This window comes from Tubulanus polymorphus, chromosome 4 (genome assembly GCF_964204645.1).
Source record: "Tubulanus polymorphus chromosome 4, tnTubPoly1.2, whole genome shotgun sequence".
Classification (NCBI taxonomy): domain Eukaryota; kingdom Metazoa; phylum Nemertea; class Palaeonemertea; order Tubulaniformes; family Tubulanidae; genus Tubulanus; species Tubulanus polymorphus.
This window is the reverse complement of record NC_134028.1, coordinates 975,994-994,885: the sequence shown is the minus strand read 5'-3', so window position 1 is coordinate 994,885 and position 18,892 is coordinate 975,994. Positions and strand designations below refer to the sequence as shown.

Below are 18,892 nucleotides of genomic sequence, written 5' to 3'. Positions count from 1 at the left end.
GTGTTTAATTTGACTGGTGCCGCCGTGTAAGCGCTCAGTTCGCGCTGTTATTTAGGGCGCTGGTTTTGTTCGGCTGCAAATATTTTAGCGGTTAATTAACCGCGCTGCGCCTTATTAATTATTCGTGCACCAATCATACACACAGCCGCGCGGTGCAGGCGACCACTTGCCTTGCCAGCTGCCTGTAATTTATGTCCCCATTGATTTTGCATTTAGACAGATGTTTCTCTCTCTCCATCAGACTTTGTGTTGCTAAGGTTGCAGCTATTGTGCAGTGCCTGGGGGTGGCAGGTTGTTGGCTGCGCTGTAAAATGTCGCAGTGCGCCATAAAACAAAAATGCCTCCGAAAATTAAAACGCGCCGACAAGATTAATTACCGTTAGTCGAGTCGGGTTGATTTTGTGCGGTTTGAATTTGAACGTCGACCAGAAATCTAACAGACAGCCGTCACCCCGTGTGTTTAAATAATTACGCTCGCCGAACAGCATAGAACACCTGGTCGTGATATCATTGAATAGCATGCGATTGCGCAGGACGCGTTGAGTTGTGATTTTCATAAGCTATTGTTGTTTAAACTCGAACAACAGCTGAGCTATTTCATCAGTCATTGAGACCTCGTCGGTGCCGGTATAAGATACGTTTTGACTGTAATGAGTATTAATACTGATGTGGCAGTACTATTCGAGATTAAAATGCGGATTAGTTAGAGTTGGTTTATCGATAAATAATACATCACGCCGCATGGAAAGCATTCTTTAACGGTGGAACATCTGGTAGCAGCAGCCGAGTTCTCTCTCTCTCTCTCTCTCTCCTTCAGAGCCTGGTTATTATACACAGTGTCAGAGAATGGAGGATTCACTAGACACCTGCAGTGTTAGCGAAGGGAATTATGCGAACAATTCGACATCGTCCGATAATGATGATGTATTATGCGTACGGATTAACCAAAAGACCGGTTCTCAAAACAGCGGCAAAAATCATCACAATCCGCGTAAAAATAAACGCAAAATGAGCCAGCCGCGACGATTGAGTGATTATAGCACTAAACGATTTTGTCCGGATAGTCCTGGGTCGATGGAGGGTTCGTTGGAACCACCTGAGATATGTCCGCGCCGCTCGGATGGCTCCGACGATGGGGCGACTCCGTCTTTAGACGATGACGAGGAGGAATTAACGCTGAGAACTCGTGAGTCTCGGGTCTCGTCCAGTTCGGATCCGGATTTAGACGCTATTCGCCTCCCACCCGGGGTTATACCTGTACCTCAAGGATTCGAATACGGCGCTATGTCCGGCGCGTTCTTCTCGCACAATCAGTCCGGTGACGAGATGAACCGAGCCGGCAACCAGTCTCCGAATTCGTTCTATCAGGGAGACGACGAGGACCAGTCCGGTCGAAAACCGCGCAAAAATTATAAAAGTATGACGATGGAACGCCGTATCGAGGCTAATGCCCGTGAACGGTCGAGGGTTCACACGATCAGCGCCGCTTTCGAGAATCTCAGACGAGCAGTACCGTCTTATTCTTATAATCAAAAACTATCGAAATTAGCAATATTACGAATCGCCTGTTGTTATATTTTGTCGTTGTCCAGATTAGCCGAGATGGACTACAGCCGTGATCAGAGTCGCCCATCGTTCGGAGAATGTGTCGATTTGTGCACGCGCACCATTCAAACTGAGGGTCGCGCAAAAAAACGACATTAAGGATTAAAACCCACCGCTTTAATACCACCTGCCATCCGCGAAAATATCAAGTAGTTCTTGGAGTTTGAAGGAATTTATTTGGGAATGAAAGTTTTTTTTCACGCCGAGTGCCGTAAACGCTGGAATAGTCGCTGATGGTCCGACTCGGCCAGCTGGCGACAGCCACAGATGGACCGGCATTGACCAAGCGGCGACGGTCACCGATGGGCCGGTTTTGGCCAGGCGGCGACGGTCACCGATGGGCCGGTTTTGGCCAGGCGGCGACGGTCACCGATGGGCCGGTTTTGGCCAGGCGGCGACGGTCACTGACGGTCGCTTCGGCCAGGCGTCGAAATCGCGTTATAAATCTATGTGCAATAACAAATTGGTTTTAAATCGAACAAATCTATTACTAATGATAACTATTATTATATACATATATATTATGATGATTGTTATTATTAATATTATATAGTAGTTTTAAATCGAATGATTAATACGTGTAATTAATTTACTGGATATTTTTGTGAAAATGAATATTATATATATATATATATAGATATAGATATATACTGTCTGTATGTTGAATGTGGACTGTGATGAGATGTAATAATTGTGTATATGTGGCTAAAGAGAGTCCTGTTTAATTAAGAAGCATTCCTTTTAGAGAAGAGAAGAGAATATATTGTTGGCGCTATCTTATATATATATATATTTTAAGTAGCTATAAATCGATATAGCGGAGTGAATGTATGATAAATCAGTACTATTATAACACACAGCTGTGTCAGCATACAGCCGCTTCACGTCGCGCCATGCTGGTGATGATAATATTGATAAGATTATCTCCGTATATTTTAGGAGACGATTTTTTTCTATGATAAAATTATCAGTTTTAAGATATAAGACGTCACGCAAACAGTCATTCAACGTCATTCACATATTTATACATGTATATCTTAAGTCAAAGCTTTGTTATTTTTATACCCGATATGAAGAGAGAGAGAGAGAGAAAGAGAGAGGGGGAGAGAGGGAGAGAAGGAAGAGGGAGAGAGGGAGAGAGGGAGAGATGTAACTGATGCATCGCGTTCTCTCATTTATATCAGGCCTGTCATTTAGCACCATACAGCTCCCTTTCTCATGTCATCCCCGCATAGATTCCGACTATAGTGGATACCTCGTTATAACGACCTCCGGACGTACCGATTTATCCGTTTGGCAAATCTAGAATTTCATTCGAAATAGGACAATTTCAGAAATTCCATACTGGACAACGAACTTTATCGGTTGTATCGGAACAGATTTTCTGGTTTCCCTGAAATTCGTTATAACGAGGGTTCCATCGCGGCTAACGTCACATGACCTCACCGATTGTCATTTTTGGTAAACCTCAGTAATGAATTTCCATTTATTTCTGATATTCTAGACATCTTATGAATAATGTATTCGGGTTCTTTTTTCAACATTTACATCCGCGATATTTGGCATCGGTAAAATCATCTGCAGCAGCAGCGTTCGAATAAAATAAACGCAGCTTCACGCAACCACCACCATCTCTTTCAAACAACTGTTCAACTTGAAAATACTTGAATCATGAATCGATGTTTGTTAATAATACACACCTCCGGAGTATGCAAGACTTGTATTTATTTTTACATATTGTACACAACTGGCGCACGATTATATCTGTATGTATTGTCATAAATACTTTCCTTTACGCACAGGTGTGTGTGTGTTGTGTTATGTGTGCACGCTGAATGCACGGCGGTATTTCACTTACAAGTATCCTTCGCCAAATAATCGAATCTACGAGAACCATTATATTATCTCTTCATACTTTATTTATATAAGTATAGATTTTTTCACGCGGCGCTGAAAATCTGGTTTAAAAGGAGTAGTTTTTGATGGGCGACATTTGAGACCAGCTGTGTGTGTATATATGTGTGTGTGAAAGAGTACAGTGTCTCATTCCTCACACACGTATATATCACGGCACATATAACAACCGTTATTATGCTAATCGCTGCCAGATGTTCGCTTATATGCAGGACATGGTTATTAATGCGGAAATGGCAAACAACAGATAAGGGCCTGCCGCAATGTTTAATAATTCACTCACGAATTAATGGCGCCCTGATAAATAATAGACGTGTATATTATATATGAACTGAATTTTTTCTACGGTCGATCGCGAATAACTGCCACATTCCATTAGACTTCAAAAACCCTGATCTGAAAAATATACGGCGACGACGGAATTAAACGTCATCTCGACGGCCTGCTGCTAGGTTCTGTGCGTCGCGAACTGCCATTAGATTACTATATATGAAATGAAACACACCGCAGCCACGCATGGACTGCGCGCTTTTTGTCGGGGATAATTGGAAAATTGAAATTTACGCATGAATAACTTCGACGATAAATTCTACAAGGCCCAATGAACAAATTTTTTTTTTGAGAGTGAAGCGCCGTAAATTAACTCTTGAAAAAATGGACGAGTGTCTCCTCACTCCGTGTGTGTGTCGTGTTGTCGCTTTTAAAATGTGCTTGCGGCCCTCGCTTGCCGAAGCGAGCTCTTAGTCTATCTCCGGCAAGCGAGTGTGCTTCGTTCGATCATCTCTTGTTACAAATATACTGTTGATTCTAGAGTAAATAATTCTTCTGATTATTAGTACATATACATGTACACGTATATCGATATACACATATTATATACTATTATATCTATACTATACCACCGCTATATCTATGAATATGTAATAATGTAATCTAAGTCAAGAAATGCACACCGAATATAAAAAATTGATATTTGTTATTCTTACACTATAAAAATTCATCTCGTGTTTTTCAACACGTGCGCTTTACTCCTGTTATCAATCTGATGTAATACGAATTCAATAAAATGTGATATTATAAACCACTGTGTTCACTGACACTGATGCAGTTCAACCATTTGTCTTATTAACAGTGGAATCTTGTTTTACAACGAACTTCACGGCACCTAAAAATCTCAGTACGAAATCACTGAAACTGTTGGAATGATACATTCTAGGTTTTATAATCAACTGATTTATCGTTTATCCGAGGTCGTTTTAACGAGGTTCTACTTTGAATATTCAGCTCGTTGGTGATATATGGGTTAATTCTGAATCTTAACTACGTTATTTTTTTCGTCACGAAAGTGAAAGGAGCGTGAAGATCGTCTGGGTATTCGGGTTTTACTCTTCGGGATCATCAAAACCAAGGACACGTATCATATACAGTTTCACTTCACATCCGTAATTTGACCACCGTCCATGGTCAAACAAAGAGTCGGGGTAAGATGATAAACAGTTACTACCGGATGATTCATTGTCATACGGTCAGGTTTGCAGCAGGTTTTGCCTGGGACAGGTAAATGAAGCGATATTCGATCTTCGTGTCAAGGCCCCGGTTGCAGGAAGTAGGCCTATACTGTTATTCAGCTGTTATTCTGTCCACTGGAAAGGCATCCGTGTCATCTAAGTTTCACCTGTTGATATTTTGATGTCTCCTCGCGATGTTGTAAGTCGAGTAAGTATATTTAAATGTCACCGTGTTCTTGAAAGCTGTCACCGACTCCAGTTACACATTCCACAAGCTGTCCGACTTAATTAACTCAAAATTCGAGAGTCGACTGTAGCGAGTCCCTGGGCAAAAATCGGTTTAGCCATAGCTCAGCTGCACATTCTACGATTCCAAAAGTGGTCTTGGATCCTAAGACTGGTCTCGCTACTAAATCGGCTAAAGAACTAATGCCTTGGATTTGAATCTATTGCTGGTTCCTGTGCGATATAGCAGCGCGTCACATCTTTTATATTTAGCCGTCTTTGTTTGAGATAAACAACACGTCGTGTTATCACATTTACTGCAGCCGTTGTCAAACAGCCTTCAGGATTCATCATCGAACAGACGTTTTTTAATATCTATTCAAAAACTGCAGAACGTTTTTTTTTGTTGTATTGTATTTTCAGAAGCATCGAACGTCGTTCCATTTTTTTGTAATGATATAAAATTCACATCATCCATCTCTCAGCAGCGGCTTTTTTTCTAAATGTCATTTGTGAGCGGTAAAAAACGGGTGGGTATTGAAAGAGTGTTGTGTGTCACTCGGTATACGGAATATCATAATAAAAAAGCCATTATTCGTATTGTGGCCGGGAGACAATATTGCGACGTGTGGCACAGATGTTCAAGGCAGCGGTCGTACATGTATTGCTAGAGCTACTGAGAGTACGTGTGTCTACCACCAATAGTGTATAATCTACTCTATTCGCCAGATGTGTCAATTCATCTTTCAACAAAGGTTGCTATAGCACAACAGCCACGATCCAACTAACGGTTTGCTTTATGACATATTGTATTGATGCGATTCTGTGAAGGCTTGTCATAATGGAATTAATAATAATGATTTTAGTATGTATCAGTCTTTTGTCGCGTGATATTGGAATTAATATTTAAAAAAAACCACGCCAGAATGATAATCCATAAGCCGTATTACAATGTATTACGTACATTATTTATGGCGGGCTCAATTCTGCACCGGTGCAAAATTTACACCAATGCGCCATCTATACGATCACGCACGAGTGAATGTCAAGGTCCGTTGATATCGAGGCAGCGCCCAAAAATTTGGTAAAGATATCGCAAATAAAACAAATACGATAGAAAGTGATCGTCTTAAATTCGTATTCTGAAGATCTATGTTATACAGGCAGCTTTGGTGAACAGTATTCGCTTTTTTATAGGTGTAAAATTGACTTTTCTAAATGCTATGTAAAACTTGTTACAAAAATAGAATTGCACTCGGATCGCGGGTAATACAAGATTTATATCGATAATCGTAATATTCTATGAAATGGGTGGGTACTGATGTAGCTGATGGTAGTCTACTTCCAATTATACCTGACTATGCACCGCGCGCGCGCGCTGACAGGTGTGCCTGGCATAATATCGGGGAACGATGCACGCACGTAATGAATCGATCGAACAGCAGAAGCTTTTGTTTAGAACACTCGAGCTCTCTCTCTATCATCTATCCCTGGTTTGAATCAAAATGCACGGTTTCTATTCCCATTAGTTACCGAGGTACCGTCGCGTATATGCAAGTAAATGACTGTGAGGTGACATCCAGATGGGCGCTGCCAAGCAACTCGCGCTAGCTGCCTCGATCAGTCTCTCTCGCTTAGATATATATCTCGCTTATATTATATATATATATATATATATATATATATATATATATATATATATATATATATATATATATATATATATATATATATATATATATATATATATATATATATATATATATATATATATATATATATATATATATATATCGCGCAGTACCGCGACCAGCTGGCTGTAGGCCCGCAGTACCGCGACCGGCTGGCTGTACGCCCGCAGGACCGCGACCGGCTGCCGACACAAATCAGGTCCCCCGGTTTTTGTCGTCGTATTGCGGGTGATTAATGCATTGAATGCGGTTAATGACTTACACTGCACAGCTGGTCTCTGTCTGATACAGATGTGTGCAGTTCCTTGGGTTTATTATTGATGAATTTCATCGATCTTTTGTCTCTTATTTCTGGAGGGAATAAAAAGCTATTACGTCCCCGAGTTGGGGTGAGGGGGCGAGTGAGGAAAGGGGGTAATAGTCGATACGAGGTGAGGTTGAATATGAGTAAATAAAACGTATCGTAAATACGACCTAATGTGACCCGTTTATTCGTGACGTAACGACGGGCGGTGATTGTGGCAAGTGTGGAAATATATATTGTACATGATATACATAAAATGAAATACACATAATTACGTAAAAAATGTATTGTGCATTAATTTTCCATATAATGCATCGCTTGCCACTGCTCCTTTGTTGAGCGCATTCTTTAAAATTGAATTTTGCTCGTATACTGAACCTGAATTCCACCTCTATTGAGAAATCCCTATAGGATAAATTTCGTCAATTTTTTTAAAAGGTTTCGACGATAAAAAATGTATTTTACGTCGGCTGTGTATATTTACACGTATCACGTTCCCTACGGAAAGATTTCTACCTGCAGTTTTTTGAGCCAAAGCTTCCACAGCTGTGTGTACATAGTATACGGTAATATGTTTGCATTTCTCCCGACGCGCCGTCGGTTGGAACAGAGCCAGACGTTTTATTTCGACGACCACCTAGGCGCCGCCGATGAATATTTGCGGGTTAACTCGATAGTATTGTCTAAAGTAAAAATATCGCCAACTTATAATCAGTACAAATAATAATATCTTGAAGAACCGCAGATTGCAGCAGCGGTGTTTGTAGTTCACATTTCAGTAATGGTCCGAAGACGCCCCGCGCGTCTAGTAGTTGACGTGTCAGACGATATCACTGATAAACAGTGCATTTTTCTCAGGAAAAAAAGGAGACTGAATCATATTAATCAATTCTAATTGACCCCCAGAACAAGGCTGATATTTCAACTTCTCCAAACTGACATTGAACAAAGCGAGATTTGTCATTCCTGCATCTTGATAGTTGTGGGCATCATAGATTTTAAACGCGGAATCTTTCATCGGATGCTTCAACAATTTTTTGCAACAGAGTATAGTACATGGATATGTTGAATGTTAAATCAGAGATGATATTATCGAAGAAACTACAGATGTGACTGAATACTAACACCACAGCGCGCTGTGAATAGAGTCGTTCTCTATAACGTTCAGTAACTGTGCACTCATGACGACGACAATGTCACCCATTTGCAGTACGACGTTCAATCACTACAAAACAGGCCGTACAAGTGGTGCTTCAAGTTCGCTAGCGCTAATGGCCACATCTGGGAACCCATTTATCAAGTATCTGCCTCATGACTATTTTGAATCGCCATATGTGCTCTTGATCTACAATATATATATAGTAATCATCCGCGAATATGGAATATGATTTTTTTCGAATTGAGTATTGGCGGAGTTTATTCCATATTTTGTATTCAAGAAATACTGCGCGGCCAGCGGGTTCTCCCGAGTCCTGTTGTATACAGGCTACACTTCAAATGCCATGGCAAATGAACACTCAAATAGGGTAAGTCTTGACATGGACTCTCGACTTTGACAAGCCCGATCCGAAGCGGGCCGCGGCCCGAAACATGACAATTTCGTTCGCCACGAATCAGTTCTTATCTTTTAAAAACAACTTCAACACTAAGAGTGAGAATCAATCAGGTTTGAATTGCAATTATTTCAGTTCAAACCCGGCTCAATTGAGAGAATAATGTCATTAGATAAAACGTCACGGAATCTTAGCCGGCCACAGTTAGTCCGTGTTGACCGTCTGGTGCTGCCCCAGTGTATAACTATAGCGGGTAAAACATGAACTAGCGTAATATTCGCTTGCCAGACTCTTCGGCCCGTGTTTTGTCAATGTTTCATCGGATATGATTCAAAAATGTTAAATGAATAATTTATTGTGTATACACATATATTACACAATTGAAAAAAATGAGCTTTTGCTAAAATATAATATAAAACTATGGAAATGGGGCGACAGTCCATTGTACGAGTTCAAGTTCCGGCAGTGAGATTTTAGTTCACAGAAATTCCGCTATCGTTTTTGATAGGGGCAGCACTGAACGGTTAAGATCCAACAAGGCTTCACTATTCTAACTGTGGAATGCGAGGAATATTGATGCTTTTCCAAGTCAAATTTGATTCATCGCTCGACATTAGTTTGTTTTAAATGAACAATTGTTGCAACACCAAAACTACATTTTAGGGGAATCTTCTTTTGAAAACGATTTTCAAGCCACTTTTGATAGAACTATTCGCTCTGAGTATGTACTAGCATCCGGTAAGGCGGCAGACTCACATGCCACAGGAAGAATTCAAAGCAAATTAATCTTTATTGGCCAATATCTTGATACCATTTAGTCAATATTTTACTAACGAATTAGTTTCCATAGATCTCATGGGACGGATTTCACCGATACAACAATCTAAGTGAAGAAAAGTGAGCGCAGACCCAACCCAACCTTAGACCCAATTTTTTTTCAATAAGTAGACTTGCTTCTAACCATCTTTAACGCAAGGCTCAATTTCACCACAAAACTGATCCAGACATCCTGGTTTTCGAAGATAAACTCGAAACAAATTGCATTTATTCATCAATATATATTCTATGAGTCCTAAGTCATAACAGTCTTTTCTGTGCATAGTTAAAGTGGATGAATAGTTTCAGACACGTAAAGAACCCTCCATAACAATTACAGCTTTCCCTGAGAGATCAACTCTGGAATCATCACGTAGTTTCACACGAATATTGCCTCCTCTTTTTGAACATTGACGCGCTGTAAAAACAAACAAATTATTACCAAATATCATGATTTGTTGTTTTTTTCCACAGGAATTTAAATCAAACATACCATATAACTCTTTTTTGCCAAGTTTTTCAGACCAATAAGGACCTAGGACGGTATGGGCGGAACCTAGATTGATAAGAAAAGAAACGTTGAATTCTCCTGCATTAGCGTCGGTAATAGTTCATCATAAGCGTCGGTAGATGTCGCCACAGTCTACTCCTACCTGTAACTGGATCTTCAGGAATGCCGTGCCACGGAGCGAAGTTTCTCGACAGGAAATCATACTTTTCACGGGTGTCGTCAGTTGCCTCGTTACCAGCTACTGTGACGATTATACTCTTGATTTTGCTGCCATCGTGAAGTGACAGCAGCTCACGTGGATCTGGTGATAACTTCTCCAGATCGGACCTAAACAAATCCAGAGATATTTGGTAATTTAGAATATTCAATATTCAAGTCTCAATTGACAGTTATACATGTAGTATTCCTGAAGATGACTATTAGGATATAGTCGAAACGCTGAATAAACTACACTAGCTCGAGGAATACAGTATTCCTGAAGATGACTATTAGAATATAGTCGAAACGTTGAATAAACTACACTAGCTCAAGGAATACAGTATTCCTGAAGATGACTATCAGAATATAGTCGAAACGTTGAATAAACTACACTAGCTCAAGGAATACAGTATTCCTGAAGATGACTATCAGAATATAGTCGAAACGTTGAATAAACTACACTAGCTCAAGGAATATTTTCAGTCTTTTTTTTCGTTATCATAATTTGTGGGATTTGCTCTTTAGTAGTGCAATATAAATACATTTGTTAAAACATTAATCCGCATTCAGACCAAAGGAAAAGTGAACCTTTTACCTGGTTACTTTATCATTGAGGCGAATGAGCAATTTCTTCACAGTTGAACCAGAAAGTTGAACTTCATGAACTGATAAATCACCAACAACTGGCTACAATAAATATCAATTACCACAAATTAGTAAAGAGTCTATTTTCTTTCGAATATTGCAGGAAAAATCCCACTAATAAAATGTACCTGAACTAAGGACATCAAATCTTTATCATCCTGAAACAAATAGGAGATATTTCTAATAAATTGGATCTGCCCCAAAAGACAGTACATACTTTCGATGAAATTCTCTTTTTTACCTCAGTCATTGGTGTCGGTTCATTCAGTGGAAAATCTAATACAATTTCATCATTGCATCGTCTGGCTAGGAGTGTTCCGCTCAACGTATGAAACTTCAAACTCGATGAATTGTTTCCTTTGAAAAAAAAGATTGTTGATTGTTGGTCTGTGGTGAAATAGGAGCTTTAAGTTACTTTCCATCTAAAAACTTACCGATGCAGTAGAATAAAGCAGCAGCCGCCCCCAATGTCCCATGCCCACATAATGGAACCTCATTAGTCGGAGTGAACCATCGCAAGTTGAATTCATCTCCTATTCAAAGATAGATAAATCTAACTCAAATTTCACACAATTCAAATCAATTTCTCTAAAGGTGGAATATTTGCCGATCGTGTATCGAATCATTGAATATAAGAAACATTATATATTTATCATCAGTACCGGTACGCACCTTTTGAAATAAACCTTACTGGAATTAAAATAGGGGTAGGGCTTCTACTACACAGAGCCTACCTACCTACTTTAAAGTCTCCTCCATCTGTCACTTGGCTTATGAATGCAGTTTCAGATAAATTGACTTCAGACGCAATTTTCTGCAGCTTTGTGTCATCAAATGGAAGCTGAACGATGAAATAAAAACACCGCAGTTTTCAGGGATGTTTTTGGTTGGTAATTAGCATGATCGATGTTAGTAAAAGGGAGGATTTATTTCGATTGATTCAATGACAAACCTTTTCATTATCTATAATACACACACCGGCTGGGTTTCCTTCGAACGCAACACTCGCGAAGGCGTCTACCGTGTAGATCCTTAACATTTTTAAGAAAACTATTCGAAAATATCAATCCAATAAATTGAATTGAAAAAATATTACTGAGTTTAGACGTGACCGCCGTCGAGCGGCAGCACTGTACGGTTGCCGTCGATACTCCTACACTCTGGCATGCGAGTGATTTTCAGATTATCCTCATCCATAATTTTCTATGTCCTCATCTTAGAAACGATATCAAAAAAGTCAAAATAAAGTTTACGAGAAGAATTAAATTAACGACTATTCTTAATTTATTATCAAGTATTAAAATCATTTTTCATTTTTTGTCGTTTTGCTTTCATTTCTCTGTAAAGTTTTATGGCTCTTTCTTGTTCAGAATCCATTCGAATTTTCTCGGTTTCCGAGAGATTTTTACGTTTAACAGTTTTTCCTATTTCCCTGCTCGTGGTTTTTGGACCAGGGTTGTTACTCAGAGTGTTAGTTGTATTACTCTGAATCACTTCGTGAAGTAGCAATGATTTCTTGAGACCGGGCTGAAACAAATTAAATCAGCAAATTATAACTAATAGAACTAGAAACACATTTTCTAGGAGTGAGCATGAATTTGATATGAAAAATAAATCTATATTCAATGAGTTTTTCTGATAAAACCTAATTGTTGTTTTACCTTTGTTTGGATGTTATTACTCTTTCTAGGTTTAGCAGTTAATGTCGGAGGTGCGTTGACAACTTCTCCAAATTTCACTTTATCTGAAAACAGTATAAGAGGGGTTGAAAATGGGTGATGTAATAATACTTAATTCTCATACAATGATTGATTGTTACCTGAAAGTTGACTAAAATCATGTTTCGTGTTCAATTTCTTTTCAACTTTTTGACTATTCATTTTTTCTTGTTTCTCTATCGTTTTCCTGCACGAATAGAAAACATCAAAACATGAATAATCGTTTCGGAACGAAGCATATCTCATCAGGAACAGCCTATAAAAACTTACTCATCCTGGAGTTTTTTTTGTTTTTTAGACGCCGCGGTTTTGACCGATGTCTCATCTTCTGCCATCTTAGTTTCTAACTGAAATTATAAATACAGCACTAAGGGGTCATTCATTTATTACGTACACATTAGGGGAGGGGGGAGGGGGTCAGTGCAACTGCGTACTGTAATGCTTAATGTATATGAAAAAATGTCCGATTTTGCGTACAGAGGGAGAGGGGGTTGAAAATTTCAAATTTTATGCGTACGTAATAAATAAATGATCCCTAAACATTATTGCGGATAATTTTATCTACTTCCATATTTAGAATATAGGTACATGTTTAAACGAGGGCACATGATCAGCAAGTCTGCACATTTACAGAGGTCCTGCCCCCCTTTACAATATACAAGACATTATCCGTATGTTTCAATGAACTGTGCTAAGTAATATTGCATATTTGTCCAGAAGTGGGTAAATATTTCATGATATAGACCTTTAAAATTGTAAAATGCTTCAAATAGAAATTATATAGGTTCTGTCAATAATAAAGACTTTCCATAAAGTTTAAAGCGATGGTAAATGATAACCCAATCTTTCCTTTATGAAATAAATAAATTCACTGATAAACCTGTAGACGATGAATAATGGATATTTTCAAGAGGTTTATTTTCTTGTAGACAAAAAGATAAAGTAAGATAAGTCTGAACCCGACTTATCTGTTATCGGGTAAAGTTTGGGTCTACAAAACATTGACAATGAACTAACTTTAATTTTAGTCAAACATAACCGATATCTGTGAAAGTGAAAACAGAATCATTGTGAAAAATGATTGAAAACTTACTCCGTATTTATTTTGGAATCTAACGTCATCTAAAACACTTTGACATTTAGATTCAACTCGCTGCATGAATTTTAAATCACTTTCACCTTTCTGCTGCTGGAAAACAGGAACCGGTTCGACAGGTCGCGTCATTCCTTTCTCTTTCTTTAGATGTTCATAATCTGGAAACTCTTTAAACAGTAGAACAAACACACATTGTAAAAATCAGCTCAAAAACATCATTTGGACAATCATTATACGTGGATGACTTGACGACTTAGCCTTAGAAATATAAATTGAGACTCAAAAATAGAGATGACTTCAGTATTGTGACGACTTAACCAAATGACGACTTACACTTAGTGAATAGAATTAGAAACACACAAATTGTGACTAAATAAATAAAGATGACTTCAATGAATGAAATTCTAGTTGTACCTTCTTTCGGGCCATGGTTTTTATTACGTTTTCTCTTGAATCGAGAATCTTTTGATAAAATCATCTTCGCAGCAAACGGAACTTCTTGATCGTTGATATTCTTCGGTCTGCTGTTTATTTTAATCGGTTCCCTGAAATAATTCAGAAAAGATTGTTAAAACCATAAAGATTACCATAATAGATTAGATTAAAGATTAAACCATAAAGATTAGAATGGCAGTGAATATATGAAATCTCGAAAGTCTATTTGCTATTAAACTGCTCCACAGTTGTTGGTGTTAATTCAACTAGGCCAAGGTCAGGATTGAATTCATATTGATTTTGAGAATCAGGTCTGAGGAGTTGTTCGAGTGATTACTTTTTTTTCACATTTCGCACGCCCCATTCAGCTGAATAACTACTATCTACAGCCTTCAACTTCTTGTGTTTCCTGCCTTTCTGCGGTTTACCAATTCTCTGTTTCATGTTAGTTTTACCCATCATAAATTTGTGAATTGCCTCTAAAATAATAACAAAAGAAACATACATATCGTCTTAAATTGTAAATTAATCGAGCCAGCATGGCCAGGGCTAGTAAGTAACCTGTCTGTGGTTTAGTTTCGGATATTTTCACAAACCACAGCCCATCTGATTATAAAATGCTTACCACCAACGATTAGGTAACTAACTAGTAGGCCAGGGCCGGAATGGGGTCGGAGCCAAGGAACAGGGAGGACTAATACTAGCCGTTGTTCCCAAACAACCTTAAGGGGACCCCATAACACGAACTGGTGGCATTCAGACTCTAAGGATGGGGAGGTAGGATCGGAAAACGGAACGGAAGGCTTCAGCAGTCGCAGGATTGAAACCGCAGGATTGACGTCGATTATGCCGAACGTCACCCACATGAACTACGGAACAGAATAAAATTCAATAAGACGCTAAAGTATTACATTTACAGAAGCAGATCTTGAGTGATATTTCGGGATCAAAGAACAGATAATCGCTTTTATAATCGCATTATTTTGACATTTCAAACACGTTCCATGGGCGCCGCCATATTGTTTACTCCGCAGCGCTGATCAGGTTCGAATCCCAGACACAAACTATCGGACTGCTCCGCGGAATATGACGTTCTGCGGGCCGGACAATGCTGGAATGGTGGTGGACATAGGCGCCGGCTTCGAGTTCATTTCAAACTCATGAAATTACGAAAAAAAACTCCGACCTGAGATGTTTGGATGTTCCCGCAATGTTACCTTAACAACGGGTACCAAGTTTCCAGGAAACAGTCAGCATACCTAACTCTGACTTCGGAGAGTCGAGAGATTTGTAAAAACGATTTACAACTTATTGAAATAACAAGAAGGACCGTTTTTATGTTTTTAGGGTAATTTTCAAATATATGATAGTTGAAATTTTTTAATTATTTTTTACCAAAGATATATGTAAAACGATTTAGATGCAAAAATTTGACGATTTGACATAGTGAATGAATTCACGCACGACTCGTGTTGTCGGTCGTGTAGATGATCGTTCTTCATTCTGTTCTAGCTGATTAATGGTTGTATGTGAACGGATTATTATGATTTTACAAATGTGTCAGTTCCTGTTAAAGTGAATGTTATGTAACTGGTGCTCATGTTAGTTTTGAGTTACTGTGGCCGTCCGACCCGTTCACCTAGAGACGACAAATCTGATTGTGCTTCCACGTTGGTGGTTAGTGTTAGTAATTGCGGTAATGAACTATTGAAACTTGGAGCATATGGACTTGAGTCCATGCCTGGAGTAATCATTTTCAATGCCTCGTGGTAATTCGGATAGTGACGCATTGATATCAACAAGTCTGTGATCGGATTGAAAAGAGTTAAAATGATTAACAGATTTTGTATGCGCTATATTATTAATTTACTTTGATTCAAGTTTCTACACATTTCGTTTATTTCGGCTCTGTCTGTCGAGTTGGGCCCTGTCCGATCTATTGTCTATTTTATTTGTTATGCAATTGAAATCGCCTCCTATAATAATCATTTGTGTTTGTTCATTGAATACTTAATAATTTGTCTTGTAACTTAGTAAGATTTTGTCGTGCCCGATCTTTGTTTAGGGCATAAACAGATAAAATATTGACCGTAAAATTTGGCCTTTAAAATTACAATTTACATTTTACATTTAGACAGGTTCTTATTCATCTCACCTAAAGTTACCAATTTTTGACTCGCAGACGGGTGGGTTCAATATGTATTCTGAAGAAAAAGTTCCTCGAAATATTTTTATCAAATCTTACTTTCGTTTTCAAAGTACTGCGCATATAAATATATTAGAATTGCACCACTGAATTAAGTAACACAGTTTTTACGATCTGGAAATAGTGAAACCGGGTTTTCCCCTGGGACTATACAAGCTTAGGCAGGGAAATACAGGCAGTGAGCGAGCTCAGACATAGGTGTGCTGATTGCGTTTACGAGGAACTGGGATTTTACCACTATCAGTTATGTGTCAACAAGACCAAACCAGTATAAAAGCTCTATAGCTGAAGCGTTTTCCATTTTCGAATATTTATTACCGAAGGCTTGACGTGTGCCATTAAATTCTGTTGTCATAAGAAATAAAGCTGTGTTAAATCCACAAAACTAAAAACAAACTATCGCCTTGAATCTCGATAACAGAAACACCAGATTCTATAGAAAATTGTCTCTCAGCATTTGCTCCTTGAAATCCGCAATTTGTAAAATAGTTCAGATGGAATACTCCGGAAACACGACGCGCACAGAACAGGTAAGCAGACAATTTTTGAATATTCGAAATATTTTATAAATTTAGGCAGAAGAATATATGCTGGCTGGATCCAATCATCTGACAGTGGTCATTACTTCTGGTCAGGGAATTCTACAATTTCTACAAAAAAATCCTCAAATGATTCATCAGTTCAATATATCAGTAAACGTGAAGACAAATGTAAAGTACTTGTCGGTTAACTTGCTTTCGCTTCTTCTAGTGCATGTAGTGGCTTCACCAACAGCAGTATCTATGATAGGGAGAGAACAGTATCTATGATAGGGAGAGAACAGTATCTATGATAGGGAGAGAACAGTATCTATGATAGGGAGAGAACAGTATCTATGATAGGGAGAGAACAGTATCTATGATAGGGAGAGAACAGTATCTATGATTGGGAGAGAACAGTATCTATGATAGGGAGAGAACAGTATCTATGATAGGGAGAGAACAGTATCTATGATAGGGAGAGAACAGTATCTATGATAGGGAGAGAACAGTATCTATGATAGGGAGAGAACAGTATCTATGATAGGGAGAGTGACACTAATTAGAGTCAATTAGAGACTCATATTCCTGCTGAAGCTACTTTGTATAATACGTGCAATAGCTAAAGCTCGTTCTTTCAATTAGAATTAACCTACACACAGTTTTTTCACATTTACTGATTTGACAACAGGTTTTACGTACATGACTCATATGCTGCGCATGACACGTTAAAAGGTAAACAAATATAAAGCTTATACCGTCGCCTAAATATCGGCTTTGATTTTGAATTGTAGCCGCCATCACCGAATGACTTCACTGTTGTGGAAATGTATGTGAAATGTAACTGTTGTCAGAAACGGAGAGTCGTATCTTCAAACAGACCTCTTACATCGGATGAAATGCTGGAATTACGTCAGAGATGGGAAGATTATTACCGATGTGGTTCGTCGTTGATCCTGGAAGAATATCCAATGTCTGGTTTGTGTAAAGCGGTAAGTTTTATTCGCCAAAACTTCACTGAGGGCCAACTGGGGTCAGGGAAAATAGAGAATTATCATAAACAGTGGCCTTTCACTCTCGAAACAGAATGAGCTTAGACTGGTCTTAAGTTGTTAGATTAAGGTTAGGTAAAGTGGTTAAGTTGTGAGATCACTAAACCTGGGACCCCAGAACGTCTTAGTGATTGTACAGCAGCATTTATGGCTCTGTTCAGGTCTCTATCACCAACTTACCAATTTTTCCATGTAATTTTGAAACTTTAGATTGACGACGAAATAAACGTTGTTAAATTATTATCATTGCTGGCTATAGAACAAAAGACTGGTCATAAGCATAAACTTCACTTGTTCAACGGGTCCCTGGCTTGTTACATGATGTCCTTGGATTAAAAATCGCATTGAATTCATTCATATTCGACAGATATCGATGAATCGAGATCTGACTTGTCATTCGTCAATGGAGGACAAATACTATCAACACCCGAAATTCCCTAAAGATGTTTGTAAATGCTGCGGCAAGCGAGGAGCTCGAGGAGAACGCGAAGTCGATGAGGAGATCGATATGAAACTAAATCACTGGAAGTTATATTCCGTTCACAGTCAGTGCGCTGATAACCTGATTAATAAACTGAAATCAACGGCGACGGCGACGGCGACGGCGACGACGCAAGAACGAATAAATGTAATATAAAATAGAAAATCAAACATGGACACTTTTTCAGCTGCTGTTATCCGCATTTGAGATCATCTCAGATTTCAATATGTTTTCTATTTGTGATATTATATTGTGATATCATTGTAATATAAGTTGTAAATTGTTGGAAAAAATCGTCGCTTTTTTCTTATTTCTTTAAGTTGGTTTTAATAACATGCAAATTCATCGTAAAATCGTGATTGTAAATAAAACCAGTTCCAAAGTTCTGAACCCAGTTCCACTGTTGTGAACCAAGT

General features: G+C 38.6%; 4 protein-coding genes across 4 annotated transcripts; 2 read left to right on the top strand and 2 right to left on the bottom strand.

Annotated features, from left to right (window-relative positions):
* The first annotated feature begins 846 nt into the window (after positions 1–846).
* LOC141903326 (uncharacterized) lies at positions 847–1,823 on the top strand. Its single transcript, XM_074791431.1, has one exon. The coding sequence runs from the start codon at positions 847–849 to the stop codon at positions 1,702–1,704; it is 858 nt and encodes a 285-aa protein (XP_074647532.1). The 3' UTR covers positions 1,705–1,823.
* An 8,033-nt stretch (positions 1,824–9,856) lies between these two features.
* Positions 9,857–12,078, bottom strand: LOC141903948 (phenazine biosynthesis-like domain-containing protein). Its single transcript, XM_074792356.1, has 9 exons — positions 11,923–12,078; positions 11,709–11,811; positions 11,405–11,503; positions 11,212–11,327; positions 11,099–11,128; positions 10,921–11,012; positions 10,270–10,454; positions 10,110–10,172; positions 9,857–10,034 (listed from the first exon to the last, which is right to left on the bottom strand). Exons 1-9 carry the CDS (start codon positions 12,007–12,009, stop codon positions 9,922–9,924), a joined length of 888 nt encoding a protein of 295 aa, XP_074648457.1. The 5' UTR covers positions 12,010–12,078; the 3' UTR covers positions 9,857–9,921.
* A 182-nt stretch (positions 12,079–12,260) lies between these two features.
* LOC141903325 (coiled-coil domain-containing protein 137-like) lies at positions 12,261–15,263 on the bottom strand. The gene is made up of 8 exons (XM_074791429.1): positions 15,137–15,263; positions 14,557–14,698; positions 14,199–14,329; positions 13,782–13,951; positions 12,959–13,035; positions 12,790–12,875; positions 12,632–12,714; positions 12,261–12,497 (listed from the first exon to the last, which is right to left on the bottom strand). Exons 2-8 carry the CDS (start codon positions 14,679–14,681, stop codon positions 12,261–12,263), a joined length of 909 nt encoding a protein of 302 aa, XP_074647530.1. The 5' UTR covers positions 14,682–14,698; positions 15,137–15,263.
* A 1,134-nt stretch (positions 15,264–16,397) lies between these two features.
* LOC141903957 (uncharacterized) lies at positions 16,398–18,756 on the top strand. Its single transcript, XM_074792369.1, has 3 exons — positions 16,398–16,955; positions 17,738–17,935; positions 18,363–18,756. Exons 1-3 carry the CDS (start codon positions 16,920–16,922, stop codon positions 18,630–18,632), a joined length of 504 nt encoding a protein of 167 aa, XP_074648470.1. The 5' UTR covers positions 16,398–16,919; the 3' UTR covers positions 18,633–18,756.
* Positions 18,757–18,892: the final 136 nt, after the last annotated feature.

Bases quoted from the DNA above. Each gene is read 5' to 3' on its own strand.
- LOC141903325 (XM_074791429.1), bottom strand. From the start codon at position 14,681: ATGATGGGTAAAACTAACATGAAACAGAGAATTGGTAAACCGCAGAAA. The intron at 13,036-13,781 runs GTAAGTTTTCAA...TTATAATTTCAG, and splicing joins GATTCCAAAATAAATACGGA to TTAGAAACTAAGATGGCAGA. The intron at 12,876-12,958 runs GTAAGTTTTTAT...CTATTCGTGCAG, and splicing joins CAAAAAAAACTCCAGGATGA to GAAAACGATAGAGAAACAAG.
- LOC141903326 (XM_074791431.1), top strand. From the start codon at position 847: ATGGAGGATTCACTAGACACCTGCAGTGTTAGCGAAGGGAATTATGCG.
- LOC141903948 (XM_074792356.1), bottom strand. From the start codon at position 12,009: ATGTTAAGGATCTACACGGTAGACGCCTTCGCGAGTGTTGCGTTCGAA. The intron at 11,812-11,922 runs GTTTGTCATTGA...TTCATCGTTCAG, and splicing joins GTATTATAGATAATGAAAAG to CTTCCATTTGATGACACAAA. The intron at 10,035-10,109 runs GTATGTTTGATT...TTGTTTTTACAG, and splicing joins TGGCAAAAAAGAGTTATATG to CGCGTCAATGTTCAAAAAGA.
- LOC141903957 (XM_074792369.1), top strand. From the start codon at position 16,920: ATGGAATACTCCGGAAACACGACGCGCACAGAACAG. The intron at 16,956-17,737 runs GTAAGCAGACAA...TTTGAATTGTAG, and splicing joins ACACGACGCGCACAGAACAG to CCGCCATCACCGAATGACTT. The intron at 17,936-18,362 runs GTAAGTTTTATT...CATATTCGACAG, and splicing joins TGTCTGGTTTGTGTAAAGCG to ATATCGATGAATCGAGATCT.